The 21,213-nt window shown below is 32.6% G+C and overlaps 2 protein-coding genes and 1 non-coding gene across 3 annotated transcripts; 1 reads left to right on the plus strand and 2 right to left on the minus strand.

Annotated features, from left to right (window-relative positions):
• Positions 1-6,542: 6,542 nt before the first annotated feature.
• Positions 6,543-8,408, minus strand: LOC107605905 (2-oxoglutarate-dependent dioxygenase 19). The gene is made up of 4 exons (XM_016307848.3): positions 7,900-8,408; positions 7,578-7,813; positions 7,018-7,345; positions 6,543-6,936 (listed from the first exon to the last, which is right to left on the minus strand). Exons 1-4 carry the CDS (start codon positions 8,356-8,358, stop codon positions 6,694-6,696), a joined length of 1,266 nt encoding a protein of 421 aa, XP_016163334.2. The 5' UTR covers positions 8,359-8,408; the 3' UTR covers positions 6,543-6,693.
• A 1,235-nt stretch (positions 8,409-9,643) lies between these two features.
• TRNAA-CGC (transfer RNA alanine (anticodon CGC)) lies at positions 9,644-9,716 on the minus strand. The gene has a single exon. It is a non-coding gene; the product is annotated as a tRNA-Ala (tRNA).
• Positions 9,717-9,997: 281 nt separating this feature from the next.
• Positions 9,998-12,590, plus strand: LOC107605906 (protein BOBBER 1). Its single transcript, XM_016307849.3, has 6 exons — positions 9,998-10,591; positions 11,020-11,192; positions 11,351-11,399; positions 11,630-11,796; positions 12,177-12,260; positions 12,354-12,590. The coding sequence occupies exons 1-6, from the start codon at positions 10,201-10,203 to the stop codon at positions 12,390-12,392; spliced, it is 903 nt and encodes a 300-aa protein (XP_016163335.1). The 5' UTR covers positions 9,998-10,200; the 3' UTR covers positions 12,393-12,590.
• Positions 12,591-21,213: the final 8,623 nt, after the last annotated feature.

Genomic DNA, 21,213 nt, shown 5'->3' on the forward strand with positions numbered 1-21,213 from the left:
TAACATTGGAAGGACTATCATGCATGCATCTATGTCAAACAAGTTTTTTAAACTCCAGAATTTGCTTCATGTCTTATCAATTTCAAAGAATTTAGTGAGTGTCTCCAAATTTGTACTTGACAATAGAGTATTCTTTGAATTCTGGCCTTACTTATGTGCTGTAAAATGCCAAAAATCCAAAAATATTCTACTGCAAGACAGGTTTAGAAATGGATTATATCGTTTTGATAACATTCAGATATAGAGGCCAATATAAAAAATTGATAAAGTTCAAGATTTCTCTGCTGAAAAAGAAAAGAAAATTTGTGCTAATATTGCTGATAGCGTGGTGCTTGCTGAAAGCTTGAGGAAAGAAAAAGAAGAGGAAAAGAAAAAGAATAACAACAGCTCAACTAAAGAAAAAGAAGAAGGGATTAGTAGCTACATCAATAGTAGTAGTAGTACTAGCAGCTGTAGCAATGAAGTTAGTAGCACAGTTCAAATAGCAAAAAATAGTCACAGCTCAATAAAAGACAAAGAAGAAGAATTTAGCAGCTGTAATAGTGATAGATAGCACACTAGCAGTTGTAATAGTAGTAGTCAAGATAGCAGTGCAAACAATAATGTACAAATTCATCATCATGTCATTCCCAATATAATAAATAAAGTTGCTGCCAATATTGTTTCATCTGTCTCTCCTATCATTGCTAATATTGCTGATCAAAATAATGCTTTTATTACTAACATATCTGAAATCAGCAGCAAGCCCTTAGGCAATCAAGAACCAAACTCCAAATCTAATAACACCAGCACATTTCACCTCAAGCACTGTAGACTAGGCCACCCCTCACACAACATCACCAAAATTGTTCTCACCAAGAATTAAATCCCATTTTGCCAAGAACACAACAGCTCCGACACACACTATGAGCCATGCCTCACCAACAAAATCCATCAACTCCCTTTCTCAAAATCACAAACCAAATACAACACACCCCTAGAACTAGTGTATTCTGATCTCTGAGGGCCTACACCAACCATTAGCAGGTCAGGCTTCAAGTATTATGTTTGCTTCATCGATGCCTTCAGCAGATACACCTTCACCTACCTCTTCCAAACCAAATCACAAACCTTCACAGCTTTCTGTCAGTTTAAAACCATGATAGAGTCTAAAACAAACTATAAAATTAAAGCACTTCAAATGGATAACAGTGGAGAATACTTGTCCAAAGTTTTCACCCAATACTTTAGAGAATAAGGAACCTAGCATAGGTTTACCGACCCTCACACACACCAACAGAACGGTTATGTAGAAAGGAAACCCAGACACCTAACAGAGACCTCACTAACACTACTGTCCCAAGCCAACCTTCCCTTCTCTTTCTGGGATGAAGATATATTGACCTCAACCTACCTCATAAACAGACTGCCCACTCCAGTTCTTAACCTTAAAACACCACTAGAAACTCTCTTCCATACCTCTCCTAATTACAATGCTTTGAAGCCCTTTGGCTGCACCTGCTATCCCTGGATAAGACCATATAACAGACACAAGTTTAATCACAGGTCTGTCAAGTGCATCTTTATTGGTTATAGTTCTAACCACAGAGGCTACAAATGCTTGGCTCCATCTGGCAAAGTGTATATTACCCGCCATGTCCTGTTCTGTGAACACGGATTTTCTTTTTCTCTCCTCTTTAGTGACCATCACACCACCCTCAATCTAGAAAAACCGAAAACCATACCACCCTCCACCTATACATTTTAACCAACATGCATAGGCATTCATGATCCTCCTTCAAATTTTAGCAATTTCATATCTAATTCATTGCTAACAACATCTGTTCATGTAACTGATGCTGCATCTGTTAATGATTCTGCTAATGTAATTATTGAAAATACAGAATCTTCTACAACTGTGCCTTTACAGGTTGTCATTGAACCCAACATTCATGTTGATCAACCCAATGGTGCCTCTCTCACTGCTCAAAACACCCAGGTTATGCAAACTCAAAGCAAGAGTAGAATTTTTAAGCCCAGAGTGTTTGCTACCACTCTAGTTACCAAAGAAGACACCAACAATAACCTTCCACACTCCATTGCCCAGGAACTTGCAACCCCACACTTGAGGGAGGCAATAAATGAGGAATACTCAGCCCTCTTGAAGAACCAAACCTGGAAGCTGGTTGATCCAGCTGCTCATTCGGAATTAGGGATGGCAACGGGTCCCCATGGGGGCGGGGACATGCCCCCCGCCCCCCGCCCCCCGCCTCCAAAACCTGTCCCCATCCCCGCCCCATCCCCGTGACGGGTAACGGGGACCCCGTATCCGCCGGGGATCGGGGTCTCCACGGATATCCGCGGATTTTTATAAAAAATAATAAACATAAAAAAACAGAAAAAATAGAAAAAAAAATAATAATCATTCCTAATTGTTATTACAAACATATTTTTTATTGTCTCCAAATACTTAAATGAGCAATAAATAACAAACATCTCTACTAAATATATTTATAAAACATTAAAATAACCAAACATATTCAAAAACTAAAAAATATAATTCTCAAGCCTTCTTTCACACTGTGATGGTAAATTCTGATTTATTTGAATCCTACATGGAACAAAAGAACACAAATAACATATTAACAGGACTCATAAAACTTCAAAGAAATCACAAAACTCAAATCACATAAATCACAAAAATATAGATTGTAATGAACAGAATCAAAATGAGGATTAATCAGAGTCAGAAATAATACTATAATAATTAACAAGTTCTTCAAAGTAAATTAAAATTAACAAGTTGTTCAAAGTATATTAAAATAAATCAGAACATGTTCTTCAAAGCAAATCAACAAGTTCTTCAAAGCAAATTAAGATAAATCAGAATATGTTCTTCAACAATGAATGCTAGTGGATTTACCTGAGCAACAATTTCAGTGTCTATAAATGCCACATGATCGCATACAAGGAGAACCCCTCATTATCAAATCACAGGCTTCGCCATTGTTACCGCCATAAAACACTTGTAACTCAACTATATTCAACTTCTTAACTGTTCTCTACACCCTCAACACCATATCTGTTTCCACGTTGCTTTCTCCCTTATAACATTTCCTACTCCCCTTCTATCAAAAACCAGAAATTCAAACATATCAGCTAAAAGTCTAAAATCAAAACCATGTCATCAAAATCTAGACCGAAATTCAATCATTAATCGCCACACCAGCAAAATAACTAACTTTTGAATAATTATTTAAAAAAGTAAATCTAATTTCTGTGAATAAAAAATAAATTAGGAAATCATAGTAATCAAACTATGACTAAGCAAAATCAAATTAACAAATTCTTGAAAATAAATTAAGATAAATCAGAACAAGTTCTTCAAAGCAAATTAACAAGTTCTTCAAATCAAATTAAGATAAATTAGAACAAGTTCTTCAAAGCAAAACAAAATTAACAAATTCTTCGTAGCAAATTAAAATAAATCAATACTAATTCTGCAAAGCAAATTAAAATTAGAGACATAATATAATAGATGAACCCTAAAACCACAACTGAATAATTTTAAATGGTAGTTCACAAAACTTACTGGGAAGAAGAGTAGCTGAGCTGACGGTGAAGATCGGCGACAAGGCGAAGAGGCGAAGACGTGAAGACGAGATGAGATGACACGTAGAGGCGAAGACACGAAGGTTTGCGAAGGGGCTCTATAGTGACGTTGGCGTTGCTGTCTCGGCTGGGTCAGGCGGCGACGAACATGCTCTCCTCGACTAGGTCAGGTAGAGACGGCGATGTTCTCCTCAGCTGGCCAGATGCGACGACAATGTTGCGACTGAGAACGAGATGACTAGTAAGACTCAGACGCGCGAGAAGAGGGTAGGAGCTTCGTGTTGGCGGCAGTGAGGGGGTAGGAGATGGCGAACGGTAGTGGTGACTGGTAGTGGTGAGACTGTGAGATGAGAGGAGAAAAATAGAGAGGAGAGGGAGAACGAACTTCAGAGTTTAGAGTGAGCGAGTGTGAGTGACGGCTAGGGTTCCAACCCTTGACCCTTTACTTTGATATATATATAGAGGGGTATTATTGTCTTTCTATATATACGGGGATTATACGGGTCCCCACGGGGCGGGGACCTCTATCCCCGCTCCCACCCCGTATAATAAACGGGTCCCCGTCCCCCATCCCCGCGGGTACAAAATCTCCCCCATATCTGCTCTCCGACGGATAAATCCCCGTGAGTACCCGCCCCGCTGGAGATTTTTGCCATCTCTATTCGGAATCAATAGGCTGTCGATGGATTTTTAGAGTAAAAAGAAACCCTGATGGAACTGTTCAGAAGTATAAAGCAAGGCTTGTGGCCAAAAGCTTTCATCAGAGGCAAGGAGTTGACTACGACCAGAATTTCAGCCCCATAGTTAGACCTACAACAATTCGAATCATGCTAAGTGTGGCTCTTGCAAGAGAATGGAAAATTCACCAATTTGACTTCAACAACGCTTTCTTGAATGGGGATCTCTTTGAGAATGTCTACATGCAGCAGCGGAAGGGATTTATATCATCTAATTCTCATCAAGTGTGCAAACTTCAAAGATCTCTCTATGGACTCAAGCATGCCCCCTCGTGCTTGGTTCGCAAAATTGAGCTCTACTCTCCAATGTTTTGGCTTCTCCAGCACCAAATCTGATGTATCTCTCTTCACCTGGTTCACTCCCACTTCATCCATCTATATCCTTGTATATGTAGATGACATATTGGTTACTGGCAGTTCAGAAGCAAAAATCAAGAGCCTCACGGCCCAACTAAATGATACCTTTTCACTAAAAGAACTTGGTGAGATGAATTATTTTCTTGGCATTGAAGTTACAAGGAGTTTGAATGGCACAGTCACTCTCAAGCAAACCAAATATATCAAGGATCTACTGCAGAAAGCTGAGATGAGCAATGCAAAATCAGCCTCCACTCCCATGACCTCCTCTCTCAAACTTTCTGCCTTGGGTGATGAAGTCTTCTCCAATCCTACACTGTACAAATCTATGGTAGGTGGCCTGCAATATGCCACTATTACTCAACCAGAAATGTCCTTTTCAGTCAAAAAGGTAGCACAGTTTCTTCACAATCCCCTCAACTCTCACTGGAAAGCTGGAAAGCTGTGAAACGGATCCTCAGGTACCTGGCAGGGACAGCACACCATGGCTTAAGGTTTAGTAAGAGCACAAATTTTAGGATTTATGGGTTCTATGACTCGGACTGGGCTAGTGCCATTGATGATAGAAAATCCACCAATGGATATGAAATTTATCTTGGGCAAGTCGCAAGCAGGCTGCAATATCCAAGAGCAGCACTGAAGCAGAGTTTCAGGGTATCTCTGATGCAGTAACTGAAATTATTTGGCTTCAAAATCTACTAACAGAGATTAGAGTGACTTGTGCAATAAAATCAATAGTTTATTGTGATAACCTAATTGTAGTTCTTCTCTCAGATAATTCGATCCTACACAACAAATCAAAACACTTTGCCCTGTACCAATCCTTTGTAAGAGACTATGTAACAAGAAAGAAAATCTTTGTTCAACGCATTCTGGCTTAGGATCAACTAGCAGACACACTGATCAAACCTCTCTCAGCTTCATCCTTCCTCAAATTTAGAAATCTACTCAGAGTCTTCAAAACAGAACCTTAAATGGCTCTTGGTTTGAGGGGACATGTTAGTGTTAGTTAAGTGAACACCCCTGAAATTAGCAACTTGATTAATCTGTTATGACAGCTCAGTAAGTTTGTTAGTTTGTTACTCTCTCTAATCAACTACAACCACACCTTTTCCCTTCTCTTGTATAAATTGTAACTCTGTAAAATCCTAATAAACTATTCCTCATTCTTGAATCACAACAAATTTGTTCATTCTCCACTTTCTCTCTTTTAACTCTACTTTCTGTTCGGTTCTCTCACATTCTTGTGGAATTATTTCTAAATTGGTCATATTTTTTTTTAAAATTAGTTATTAAAAATAAATTTGATGCAAATAAAAATTTTTTAGGATAAAATTAAAACAAAATAAAATTTAAGAATACTTTTGAAACTTTTAATAAATTTTAAGGGTAAAAAATATACTTTGTTTTTATTTGTATTTTTTTTAAAGTTATGAGTGAAACTCGAACTTGAAACCTTTAGATAAAAATAAAAAGATTATGTCATTTGAATTATAGTTTATTAGCTTCTTTATTTGTATTATTACCAAAGCATGAAGTGCGAACATTTAGTAGCCATTGAAATAGCAATTTCTTTGCATTTTTTTTTGTCAAACTTCTTTGCCAATTCAAGTGGGTGTCTTGTTTTTGGAACAAAAGGTGTTTTATGCAAATGTGGCCCATAAAGTGATGGGAACTGACACACTATAATTTCTTTAACGTCTTTATCTTATGTTTTCAATTTGGTTTTGTCCAATCCATTGGAGTACTTAGGATTGGGGTTGTCCAATCCACTAACCAAAAAAAAATTTGGTTAGGCAGGCCTAAAAGGCAATCTTCATGTTATACAGTAATTATTTGCAATTTAATTATTTACTCTTATATGATAAGTGATATTATTCTCATTTCTCAATTAACACCATAAAAACATTCTGTCTCTCACAACCCCCTACAAATACATGAACATTGTTATTAATTTATAATTATCAAACGACACATTTTTCAAAGGAGCATAACAGAACTGGTATCATCAGTTAAGGCGAATCTCGTCCAAGCCACTTTTATAAGCAAATCGAGTCATCTGCTGAATTTCAAAATAGTCCCTGTATTTCATGGTTTTGAACAATGGGTCCTCTTTCTCCAACAGGCCCAGTGCAGGCCCAATTTCCTTATCGAGATCAGGTCCATTTACAAGCACGAGACTAATCCTGGTGTCACGATTGTTAAGTACTGCCCTGTGCATCACACTTTTGTACCTCCCATTACTCACAGCCTATCACACACAATTAATTATGAATTAATGAGATTATGCCGCAAAAGAAAGAATTAATTAATTAATTAAGTGATTGTTGACCTCAAGTTGATCCCCAGTGTTGACAATGAGGCAATTAGGGAGGGGATTAACGTTGACCCATTTGCCAGTGTGTTTGACCTGAAGACCTCCAATTCCATTCTGAGTGAGGAGTGTGAGAAGGCCATGATCTGAATGTGGAGGCAATCCAACAGCAAGGTCTGGCTCCGGACATGGCGGGTACAGATTCACAGCAAATATCTGCAACCCTGAGTCAAAACCCGTTGACTCTATTATTGACTCAGCATCCAATCCCAAGCTCTCTGAGATTCCTTTAAGCAATTCCCTTGCTACACCTCTTATTTTTCGGCTATATTCAAATGCAATCTCCCTTCAAATCAAACACTAATTCATCATCTCTGTTTAACTACTAAAATATTTTGATATTGCTATTTCAAATGAAAATTTAAATGCAGTTGTATTCATGTGAAGCTGCACGACTCTCAGTTATCAACTTCACATAAATAAGTGTCTATCCAATTTTATATCTACGAATTTAGTTTAGCTTTCTGATTTCACATAAAATTTCAATATTTTCCATACAGCTACACTACTTAGCTTACTTGTAACCAGGTGGTTTGTGAGGGAAGTTGAATTGGGGGAGTGTGATGACTTTGAGATAATCTCTCCAATAATGAAGCTTCTCAGCTTGAGGATGGAAGCTAGTTCCATGCCTTATTGCTGTTAAAGGCCCTTTATCCGCAAACTCCTCCTTTTCTTCCAAAGGAAGGTTGTGAAACTCGTGACTCTTTTCCATAACTTCCTCCATCAGTTTCTCCGAGATCCCATGGTTCGTCAGCTGGTAAAACATAAACAAAAAAGGAATCTATATCTCACATCATGGAAGAAGAAGAAGAAGAAAATGTGATGAGGCAGAGTGAGTACCAGGAAGAAACCCCATTGGGCGCAGGCGTTGGCGAGTTGGTGGACGGTTGAGGCGTGGATTTGAGGGTCATGGGAAGTGAGGTGAGAGAAGTCAATGACTGGGATTGAGCATGCAAGGTGGTCGGCGACATCATCACGGGGTTCTGTTAGGGAGTGGTAGGTGGAAGGGATGGGAGACGAACCATTTGATTCTGCAAATGCTTTTATGCTTGTTATCTCAGATGGTGATGCAGCAGAAGCCATGGCTAATGTTGTATTGGATATTACTGAATGAATAATTATAATAGAGCGAACGAGAAAGAGAAAGAGAAAAAGAAAATATGGAAAGGGAATTGTCGTGATGCGAGGAAGGCTAATTGCAAATTCAACAGATTTATTTGTGCATGAAAAGAACAGTGCTTCTTTTGATCTAGAATAAAGCTGTGATGACTGTGAGTCTGAGTTGTATTTGCATTGCATGGATGTGGAACAAAACAATGCAAAAGATAAGGTACTGCCCTTGCATTAGTGCAATACTACTCCATGTGTCCTTTCTAGATACATATACATACAAATATACAATCATTATATTTCTTCTGGTTCCTTCTTTCTCCTAACTTGTTTGTCTTTCAATGAATATATTTATTAATTTATGCCTTATCTGTAGCCCACATTTGTATGGTTTCTCCAAATATGTATACAACTACACTGTCTTTTTATTTTCTAATATGCTAGGTATTTGAACATGATCATTATTGGATAAGAACAACCACAATAATTATTGATAAATGAGGAACGCTTGGACCAGCAATTTTGGTCATGTGTAGTCATCAAATAGCCATTAATGATGGTTTTAATGGTGTGAGATTGGTGTAAAATTTTATCCAATGACTTACTTTTTTTTGCTGGTTATATACTGGCCAAAATTGAACAAAGTTGCTGGCCCGTAGACTTTTCCTTGATAAATTATGTTTTCTGCGTTATTTTTAATGGATTTTTTTAAGTATTTTTGTGGTATAAAAGGTACAGCTTTTTTATCTCATTATTTTTTTATTAAACATTTTTAATATTTAAAAAATATATGAAAAATGTAGAAATAATACAATAATGTCACTCGATCGTTATTATGGCCTTTTTTTTCTACTTCATTAATCATTACTATATTCATGGAGTTTTTTCTGACCTTGTATTTTGTATGAATAATTATCATGGCTCAAATGAAAAATGCAAATGCTAAAGGGCCATGACAGCCTCCACCCTCCAATCTTAAGCATTATATCACACACTCACACACTACACATTTAAGAGTTTTATCTACTATTTTATTATTACCAAATTTAAATTTGGAGATAACATATTAAGTGACAACATATTTAGTTACTGAACCAAATTCTTGATTTGTAGATGTTCATAATAGACTTTTTTTTTTTTTTAATTTGGACAGGTATGTTAATAATAGTCTTTTTTTTTATTCAAACCTAGAATGTTTTTATTATTATTAGATAATCATTATTTTTTTGGTATTAGCTTTTGTGCAATTGTGCTGAATTAGAAATACACTTGACGAAAAATAGTTGTCTTATTTTTGGTCGAAATGATGGCCTTCATTCGTTGGTGAAGTTGGCCCACTAAATTTCTAGAAGTTATTCAACTGAATTTGGGCCCAATATCCATTCCTACTGGACAAAAAGAACAATATTAGATGTTATGGGCGGGTCAGTTTTGTGGCCCAAGGCCATGTCCAGAAAAATAAAAAGGTTTAGGGTGGAGCTGCGGGGAATCGAACCCCGTGCCTCTCGCATGCGAAGCGAGCGCTCTACCATATGAGCTACAACCCCTGATGTAAAATCTTGAATTTCAGTCATTATGAGGACAACTATTGTCCAATCAAAATTTCTTTTATTTATCATATCATATGATATCATGTCAAATCAAATCAAAGGTTTTATCAATTATAAACAAATTATTAATTTTAAATAAATTATTTCAATTCAAGATTTAGTTCAGTTTTGTTTTCTGTTGTTTTATCAAATCGAATCTGTTGAAGATTTTGTAATCATATTGAATTTATTTATTAGTTTTGATTATATTATAATTAGATTTAAATTTTAAACTGAGAGAATGTTATAGTTTTCTGGAATTTTCTACTTAAGCTACCTGCGGGTTGTTTGTTTTTCTCGCACTCTAACCATCTCTACTGTTTATGCAGCCTATATAAAGCACTCTAAGATTCCATTCTCTCTGTTAAACCCTACTCCCTTCAAAGCTCAAATCTTGAATCCCCTTCGAGTCACACGACCGACTCGACTCACTCACTCTCTAATGGCGATCATCTCCGATTTCAACGAAGATGACCACAAAGAAACTCGCACCAAACTCTCATCTTCCTCCTCTCAATCCCCTTCTTCTTCTTCCTCTTCCTCCTCATCGTTCAGCGCCAGCTTCGATCCCTCAAATCCCGTCGCTTTTCTCCAGAAGGTCTTCGATTTCGTCAACCAAGAAAGTGACTTCTTTGGAACTGACGCGGCAGAGAAAGAGATCGCCTCACTGGCACGTGCCACTAGGGACAAGCGCAAGAAGAAAGCGGAGGAGCTCAAGGCTGCCGCCGCCGCCGAGGCTGAAGCCAAAAAGAAGGCAGAGAAGAGGCTGAAGGAGGAGAAGGAGCACAAGTCTGCTCAAGACACGAAGAAACAAGAATCTGCTGCTAAAATAGGTGAATTCATTCCCAATTTGAAATTTATGCTTGTTCTCGTGGCCTTATCATCTTGAATTGATTCAATTTTTGAATTTGTTATACCATAGTATTGAATATTTTCAATTTATTTTGATGAATAAGATAGAATATGGATTCTATGTAGTGACTAGTGAAAATTCACAATTGCATTGCTCTATGTGTGTGTGTGTGCGTGTGTTCGTGTATGCAATTCTTTTAATCTTGCCAAAACATTAGTTTCGTAGGCTTAATAATGTTGTGAACCGAATAGTGTTTATTAATATCAAGATTTTCCATAGTTTGCGAAAAAGTAATCCTTTGTGCTAAAGAACCATGGGTGCAATTGTCTACACCGGTTGCATATCTATTAAACTTTTGAGCTATGAATCTGAAGTTTAATAATTGTTTTTATATATATATTTGGACAGTTCCTAACAAAGGTAATGGTATGGATCTGGAGAAATATTCCTGGACTCAGACTCTACAGGAGGTCACTGTTAATGTTCCGGTGCCAAGTGGAACCAAATCAAGGTTTGTTATCTGTGAGATTAAGAAGAACCATATAAAAGTTGGACTTAAAGGCCAGCCACCAATTATTGAGGTAAGATTTCTATCCTAATAATATCAGTTTATACATGATATATCCAACAATACTTGAATGTTACTCCTTATTCATAATATGATCTGTGCCAGTTGGTAACCTTGTTCTGATGTTATTTTGTGTAATGACAGTGCTTATAATTGAATTTGTGTTTGCAGGGGGAACTATATAAGCCTGTCAAGCCTGATGACTGCTATTGGAGCATAGGTACTATACTACTTAAAAGTCAAAACTATGCTTAATCCTTCAAAGTGACCATAACCTATTATCATATTGATGAATTTGATATCTTAAATCATGAGCTGGCATTGTATTGAGTGAGCATATGCATTCGTACACTTGGGTTGATTTATTATTTGGGGGTCATGTGTTTTGAATTGGTTAATACTGTCAAGTGTCATGTCATCTCATCCATTGCATCTAAACCTATTTTGCAGAGGATCAAAGTGCGATTTCTATCCTTTTAACCAAGCATGATCAAATGGAGTGGTGGAAATGCTTGGTAAAAGGTGATCCTGAAATTGATACCCAAAAAGTTGAACCTGAGAATAGCAAACTTTCTGATCTCGATCCAGAGACTCGGCAGACTGTTGAAAAAATGATGGTAACTAATCCATAGTCTTTGACTTTAACTGGTTTTATAGCTTGTTATCATTGTTTTTGTTCTTTCATCTTTTTTCGTTTCTTAAGATCCTTTAGATAATTAGTTTCACTTGTCCGTATATCAGGGGAGTTATTTAGTATGTTTGTTCAAATCATGTCCTTTTCAAACCTATTTTGGTTTGATGCAAAAAGATCAAATAATAGTTTTGATATGTTAGGTTTGAGTTATTAGTCCTCTTCTTCAATGAAAATTTGCCTTAGGCTGCTTGAATTTTGTGAAACCTTAAATTGATCTACCATACATACCACTGCTCTTTCTTAGGAATCTATGATATTTCTTTCTTAATTGGTTGACAATTTTGTATTGTTTGTTTTGTACAGTTTGATCAGAGGCAAAAGTCAATGGGTCTTCCAACCAGTGATGAACTCCAAAAGCAAGAACTCCTAAAGAAATTTATGGCTGAGGTTGGTAATTGACTCTATTAAAACCTTTTCCGTTTTGGTTTGTCATTATCTGCCAAATTTGCTGACTTATATCTATCTGTTGTGTGTTTGCAGCATCCGGAGATGGACTTCTCAAGGGCAAAAATAGCATAAGCGCTGTGTTACTATTGGCGTTGTTCTTTTTTGTTTTAGTTCATTGTTATTACTTATTACTAGTCCGACATCACGTGCCAGCTTTTCTCTTTTACTAGTGTTATTTATGGTTCCCATTTAGTGTCTTTCTGTCTCATTTTTGTGTTCTGAACGCTGAACTTGTTCATAAATCATAATTATCTAGTGTTTTGGGAGAAATTCAACTTTTAATATAAATATGGTATGATAGATTGATGGGATATTAACTATGTTAGACTACGCTTAAATATTCTTGTTAAGAATAACAATTCAAAAGTAGTTTTGGTTTTTATTTAAAAATAAATAAATTACAGTGATGTCATTGTAAATTTTGTCAATTTTTATTTATTTATTTTTGTAACCCAGGCAAAGTTTTTATTTTAGCCGAAAGGCTTTTTCTGGGTATCGGGGATTGATGGTCCATATTCATACGAGAACCCATAGATAGCAGATACCCATCAATCTGCAGCTGAGATTGAATGAAAATTAGACCACCACTTTTCAAGTTTGGAATAATTCGAGATCAAAGGAATAATTCAAGATCAAAAAAGTTTGGAACAATTAGAAACATTCCTTTTTTGGACATGAATTAGAACACTTTTTTTTTCTTTTCTTGAATTAGAACTCAAGTCTTTCTTTCCCTCTTTTTTTGTTTTTGGGCGGTTTTCTTTCCCTCTTTTGTTTTGTTGTTTATGGACTATGAAGTGTTGTGGACTTTTTGGGCCCAGTAAGCATGTTGCTCTTTTGTGGGATTGTCAAAATTAAATAATGAATTTGGCCTTTGGGCCTATTTTAGTAGAAAAATATTCAATTCAATTAATGATATAAATATGTATCACCAAAAACAAAAAAAATGCTATAAATATTATGGATGAATCTAGAAAACAGTATTAACATGCCCATGTGAATTTTAATGCATGGGTAAAATTTATAAGTTTGAGAAGGTCTTTTACCAAGTTGATTTCTCTTATTCTTTTTATTATTATTTATATTTTTTTTTTAGAAAGATAAATTATTATTTGACTCAAATCCTAATTTAGTCTTTAATGTTTTAAACGTTTTATTTTTTTCTCAAAAAAATTTTAAACAAATTCAATATTGTTTTATTATTAAATTTGACACAAATAATTAACAAAATGAGTGACGTAGATGTTAACTACGTTATTGGTTTAAGTTATATCATATCTTCTTATACCAATGTATAACCAAAATTTTTTTATAATACTTTTCAAAATTTTTTGTACAAAATTTTAAATCTTAACAATAATTTATCAACATTCTAAAAAAAAAATTTATATTAATACTCGTTAGTAGATTAATTTTAATTATGTATTAAAATTAAATGTTATTAAATTTTTAATATGTTAATTATTTGTATTAAATTTAATATATAACAATATTAAGTTTGTTTAAAATTTCTTAGAATTAAAATATAAGGTTTAAAACTTAGAGAATAAATTAAGATTTAATGGGGACAAAACACAAACCTTCCCTTTTATAAAAAGAAACCTACTAGCTCGAGACAGGAACATTCGACTTTTTTCTATTCATTCCCTACTTAAGAAGAAATGTTGGTGTACCACTCAAACCAACTCCGATGATTTATAAACAAATCAATTAATGGACTTTATCATTGTTAGAATGTTAGTAGTGAAATCAAACTCAATCATGTTATCCTGTATAAGCTACCCACAAGAAGAAAATAGAGACGCGTGGCCAATAATAAGCAAAGGTCCCTTTCCACATAAAGTAGATGATTGCAATGGCACTTCCACACCCCAATTGTCCTCTTCTCCTGTTACCATTTGGGCATTAACCCTTATGGTCCATATCATTTCACATAAACCCATCATTATCCTCAAGAAAGTGATGCCCTCTTTTGTATTTTCTGCTATATTCAGTTTTCGCACCCAAAAGGGCCAAAATCTGGTGAGAGAACAAATTGACATTTGCAAAGGGAGAGTCAAAATGTAGTGTTTAATTTGCTTGATTTTTAGGAATTGCCTCCACCCACAATTATTGATCCCGGTTGATAGCCGGACAAACTCTTCCAAATAGTAGCAACTATGACGGAGTATTTATTTTTAAGGATTGATTATTCTATCCCAACTATAATTTTATTAAATTTTTAATTAGATTTTTGTATTGTTTTTTTATTGAATTTCGGTACTATATTAGATTTTGTAGTTAAATTTTTACCGTCATAAAAATATTAAAATTAACAAAAAATTTTATTAAGCAAAATAAATATGTCTAATACTTGAACAAATATTTTATTTTGTTTAACAAAATATTCATTTGATTCTAATATGTTTGTGACAGCAGGAATTTAGTTACAAAATTTAATATAGTATAGAGACCTAATTAAAAAAAATATAAAATCGTAATTAAAAATTCGATAAAATTATAAAGATCTACGGACTAATTAAACTTATTTTTTAAATTGGTTTTTTTTTAATTTTAATAAATATAAAAATTGCCTATTAAATTCGTCATTATATGTTTTATGTATATTTTTAAACAAAATAATCAATTACTAAAATAATCAAAATTTTTATAAACACCAAAAATCATTCACTGTATCTTTTGTATTTTCATTGGTATTTTTATTATATTCTTTATAAAATTTTACTATAAGTATAAATATTATTATATGTAACATGGTTAATTTGTTGTTGATATATCAATTTGAGGATGATATACTTCCATGCTTGAAAATTTTTAAGAAATTTTTCCTAAGATTCTCTCACAAAATATTTAATATTTTGATATCTCTATTTCCGATTTAGCAAAATTATATTTGATTCTTTATATATATATATATATATATATATATATATATATATATATATATATAATTAATTGAAAACCCCTTTGACTACAAATAGTTCTTTGAGTGATATATAGTCTATATATTACACAATTGAATAAACAAAAAATGGAATTCTATTCTTTTATTTCCCAAGTCTTGCACTCTTAATTACTTGACAAAGAAAGATACGGAAGCTACCTAGCTATACAAAATAGAGAATTATTGAATGTGACATAAATGAAATTTGCAAATACAAATAAACACTTAAAATTAATTACATAAAGATGTTTTTACTTTTTATGTAAAAAGTAATAATTAAATATTATTAAATAATTTAATGTATTTTATTAAATTATTTAATATAATATGTGTCAAAAATATCATTTTCATATAAAAAGATCTTTATATAAATAGCTGCTTGAAGAGTCGTCGCATTGTTCGTTGTTGGGTTTCAATAATTTAAACTGACATACCCTCTTACGCATGCATATAATAATACTGCTGACATTAAGTGGCATTCATTTTTGTCGTTTTCTCTTTTTTTTTTTTTTCAAAACGTTAAAATATACTCTTTTAAAATTTAATTTTAATGTTTTATAAGTAAAAAAAATTATATATATTTAATTATAAAAATATTATAGAGACATTAAATTTAATTATTAAAATTATTTATTAATATATTTATGTATAAATATGTATATTATTTAATTTATTTTAAGATATCTTTATATTTTAATATATATTTCATATTATTAATATATTAAAATTAAATTAACTCAATATCTCACCGAAAGAAAACAATAGCTTAATTATGCATTACTCTCCTATTTAAGTATTTATAAATGTAAAAGGCTGCACGGACTTTCCTAAAAATTTATAAAATTAATAGGGTAATACTCTAAATTATTTTTTAAGAAAATTTTAATTGAATAATTTAATTTTAATTACTAAATTAATTTTAAATATTTTATTTTATTAGATAAATCAGTCATATAACAAATTCTATAAAAAAATTTAAACAAACAAATTCTTAGAAGTTTTTAATTAAAATTATCGTATTAATTTATTTATATAGATGACTAATATGATATAGGAATTGATAGTCATTTGTTTGCTAGTGACATACTGACATGGATTTCTCGTAAATCTTTATTCGCCAAATTGAATTTCATCAAATATGAAGATGACGAGCATATAGTTTTTTTTTTTTTTTCCCTTTTTTTAATATTTCTAAGATTTGATAAATTTCAGCACGTCCACTTTCTATTTGTTCAACTAACATTATTAACTTTCTTTCCAAACCTCGATCTATTTTTACGTACGATTAATGTATATTTTTAGAAACAAATAAAGAAGGCTGAGTTTCACTTGCCATTATAAATACTATATAATTGGCTAAAAAAGAAAACCTTGAATATATAATCTTAAAGCATGGTGACCTTAAATCATTAATCACATCAAATAATTTATTCCACTCGTGAAAAATATCATAATGTATGTCCGAACTAATTAAGCAAAGCGTGACAAGGTGGAGATGGCAAGCAAATTAGCTATGAGCTACTTGTCTCAAATATTGGAATCTTCTAAGCATATATATGCACAAGTGGCTTTTCAATTATGATTCAATAATAATAATAATAATAATAATAATAATAATAATAATAATAATAATAATAATAATACCCTATCATCGAAATGGATGTCCATGTCCATGTCCATGTTGTATGATGTGCATGTCACTGTTTATTCATTGCTCCATAGCAAGAAAACAGGAATCTGTTATCTCTTATTGAATCTGTCATTTTCTCTAACCTCCATGCTTTGGATTATTAGGGCTAAGACAAGCTATGCTACCAATGAGAAATCAAATATTTTTCTATTAAGAGAAGATGGATAATAAAACAAGGTTGACTACCTTTATTTCATGTAAACACAGTCATTATACTATATAAATCATATTATGATGCAATTAGTGAAATGGAAAGGAATAATCAAATTCTATGATTTGAGAATGGATTGAAAAAGCAGTATAGCATATGATTGCACCGGGGAAGAGTAGTGGGTATAGTGTTTTTTCTTTTTAAATATAACTAATAATAAATTGATGTGAAGTACACTCCGTTTGGGCATATATAGTACAAATACATATTCAATCATTTAAGTCTATATATCCCTTAACAATAGATTTTTTTCTCCAATTTTGTTAGTTTTGTTAGCTAACTAATTAGGAGATTAGTAAAAGGGAGCGTGAAGAGATATATGTCACTTGCAGATAAAAGAACAACAGGTCAGACAAAAGATGATTGACGGATTGGCTATGGAAGTCAGAGATGGTAGATTAACAAGATTTTGGAAAGATACTTGGTTACAGTCGGAAAAACTGAAAGACTCCTTTCCAGAACTTTACTTGATTTCAAATGACAAAGGATCCATGATTGCGGAATGTGGGTTTTGGGATGGGATTGAGTGTGTATGGAATTTCCTATGGAGGAGAGAACTCTGCCAATAGAAAACAGACAGTTTGAACCAAATGCTTGATACTCTGCAAGATGTGAGATTGGTAGCTGACGCACAAGATAGAGTGGTGTGGAAATTTGATAAGGAATGCGTTTATAATACTAACTCATTTGTGCAGGTTTTATAGGAACAGACTCTGACGGACGATATCCTTAGCTATAAGTTCACAAATGAAATCTGGAAAGGACTGGTATCCCCTCGGATAGAACTGTTTACTTGGTTTGTACTCGTAGGTCGAGTCAATACAAAAGATCGGCTAAGCAGATTGGGAATCATTGAGTGGAGTGATAATGTCTGCGTTATGTGTAGCAAGGAAATTGAATATGTACAACATCTGTTTGTTACGTGTGAGTATACTTGGCAGGTGTGGTGCGCATGGATTAGTCGTGTGGGTCGTGTCTTGAGCATCTCAGGTTCCATAAAAGAACACTTTGAGAGTTAGAGGACTGTGCCTTTGAAAAAAGACATGCGGAAAACATGGTTAGTTGGTTTCTTCTCAATTATATAGAATATTTGGTTGTGTAGAAATGAACTCATTTTCCAGAATAAGACAACAGATATGGTAGACTGTGTGACTAGGTCGTTTGGTTGTTCTAGAGAGTGGTGCAAAAGTTAACTCGTGTTATTAATAACTATGTCGGAGATGATATAAGAGTTGCTAAACTTCATGTAATGTATCTGTGTATACTCCACTATTTGTGTTAAACTTGATTCTTCTTTCAAAAAAAAAAAAAAAAAGAGTTTAACAATGCAAGGAGGAAAAAAAAATCTAAATCCACACATCGCGGTACAACAACACGTTTTTGGACTGCGCTACTCACCACCTTCCGTCCCTCAGAATTGTCCGCGCCACCCACCGTCCCTCGATTAAAAAAAACATCCAAAATTAAAAAAAAAAAATCCAAAACCAAATAAAAACAAACATAAAAAATTATTGTGAAAAGAATATTCAAAATCTAACAAAAACAAACATTCAAAATATAACAAAAATAAACATCCAAAATCTAACAAAAGAGATATTCAAATTCATTTTGAAAAATTTTAAATCCTAACAAAACAAAACATCTAATATTATTGAAAAAAGAACATACGAAAATTAAGAAAAAAAAATCTAAATTTAATTTATATAACATAACTTAGCTTCTATAATTTTATATACGTAGCATCTCTAATTTTATATTTATTATCTAAAATTGCATAATTATTCTAACAATAATTAATGAATACTAAATAAAATAATTTTAAATTGTTTGGACTGATTTTTTATTGTTTTCTAAATATTATTACAATTGGTAGGTATTATTTTTTTTTTCCTTTTTATGTATCACTTGAAAATAGTTAACCAACTTTAATTAATGATTTTATCTTTTTTTTTTTTGTTATTCGCGGTATTTTTCAGTCTAACAGACTAAGGATTAATTTGTCTCGGATCTGAGTTTCATTTGAAAATTTTTCGCTGATTAATAGGTTATTATTATATGCAAAAGGTGAAATTCACTAATTTTGACACTTATTTAAACAGACTAATATAATAAATATGAATGATAATAATAAATTTAAGATTAGCTAATAATATGGTAAATAACTAAATATGTTACATTAAAACTACAAGATCATGAATTTTAACTTTTGAAGTAAGCAAAATAATTTTTTTATAATAATCAATAATTCAAAAATTTAAGAATCAACTACAATAAAAGACATTTATTTGATATATCTATGTTGATATTTATTTTTCAAACCCATAAATAATAACTTTAAACTCGTTATTTTAAATACCTTTTATAGTTTTGGAGAAAGTGATAAATGAATTTATGTATATTTGTTTACGATGGTCATTATTTTCCTAATCTTGGTTATTTCTATTAGATTATTTTGTGGTGGGATTGTTGTTAGTTTCTATTAGATTTGAGATACAATCTCTCTACTCTTTTTTATTTTTAATTTATTATTTACCATTTTATGTTTTTTTTTATTATTTTGGTATATTGCAAAGGTTTTGTTATTATTTTTTGTGTGTGTATTGGTTTTCTCTTTTGTGATAATTGAATTTATACTAGTAGCTAGACATTTTAATCTAATTATCTTATGAAATAAAACATGTAAAAAGTGGTCGAGCTGATCGTAGAACAAGGGAGTGATTCAAAAGTGAATATTAAAAGAGAGCAATTTTCTGCAGTTCTTTTTTTAATTTTGGGAGAGAAGACATAAAAGAAAATGAAATTAGTTGATCAATAATATTTGCTAATCTAACGCTGCAGGTATATATACATTGGATAGAATTACCACCTAGAGGATTAAGTTATGGTTAGTCTGAACTAATTAACTCAGAGAAACTAGCAATAAGTTTTCCCATGTTGAGTTAGTTATAAGTCATACCAGAAGAAAGAATAAAAAAAACCGTTAACCAACTAATTAAGCTTATGATAAAATTATGAAAGAATAAGAAAAGAAAAGATGAAAAAGGTTGTACTTTGTATTTTTTGATTGATTGTTGATTGATTAAATTATGAAGGTAAAACTAAATATATAGAGAGCACTGCCTACGAAAGATAAAAGAAAAAGATAAAATAACAAATAAAAATAAAATAAGAATTTAATATGTCTCCGCAAGCTGGTGGAGAGAAAGCAAGCAGCGATCTTCAAAGAGCGCGTAGAGTACGATAAGATTGATCTTCAGAGAGGGCAGGTATAGCGCGATAAGATTGATTTTCAAAGGGAGAGAGAGCAAGCAGCGATCTTTAAAGAGCTCGTAGAGCGCGATAAGATTGATCTTCAGAGGGCATATAGAGCGCGATAAGATTGATTTTCAGAGGGTGCGCATGGAGCGCAGTAAGAATACAGATGGAACTGCTAAAATAGAATGCAGACAGAACTACTAAAAAGAAGCGCAGATGAAACCGTTGAAAGAAAGCGCAGACGGAATTGTAGGAAGAAGACGTGATAAGAGAGGGCGTGTAGAGCACGGTAATTTGGGTCCATTAGAATCGGAAGGATAAGATGAAAAGAATAGATTATTTGGTGAGTTGAGAAAGTATCAATTTAGTAACAATATGATAGCTTATGTATCCTCTTCAAAGAGAATGTCAAGGCTTTGATACCATGATAAAATTATAAAAGAATAAAAAAAATGAAAAAAAATTCTATTTTGTATTTCTTGATTGATTGTTGATTGATTGAATTATGAGAGTAAAACTAAATATATATATAGAATATTATTTACGAAAGATAAAAAAAATAACAAATAAAAATAAAATAAAATAAAAATTTAATAGCTTGATCATATGAGTTAGGTCACAAAACATAATACATTTTTTAAAAGTTGTCACACATTTTTTGTAGTCTTTGATGTACAATATTCATAAAATTGATTTTTCAAACAAGAAATAAAACCGTATACATTTGCTCATAATTAATTTAAGCAGTATATTTCCTTCTTATTAAAATTTGATCAAATGAATCTTTTTTAATTTG

This window comes from Arachis ipaensis, chromosome B7 (assembly GCF_059453495.1).
Source record: "Arachis ipaensis isolate K30076 ecotype BB chromosome B7, ASM5945349v1, whole genome shotgun sequence".
In the NCBI taxonomy this organism is placed as follows: Eukaryota; Viridiplantae; Streptophyta; class Magnoliopsida; order Fabales; family Fabaceae; genus Arachis; species Arachis ipaensis.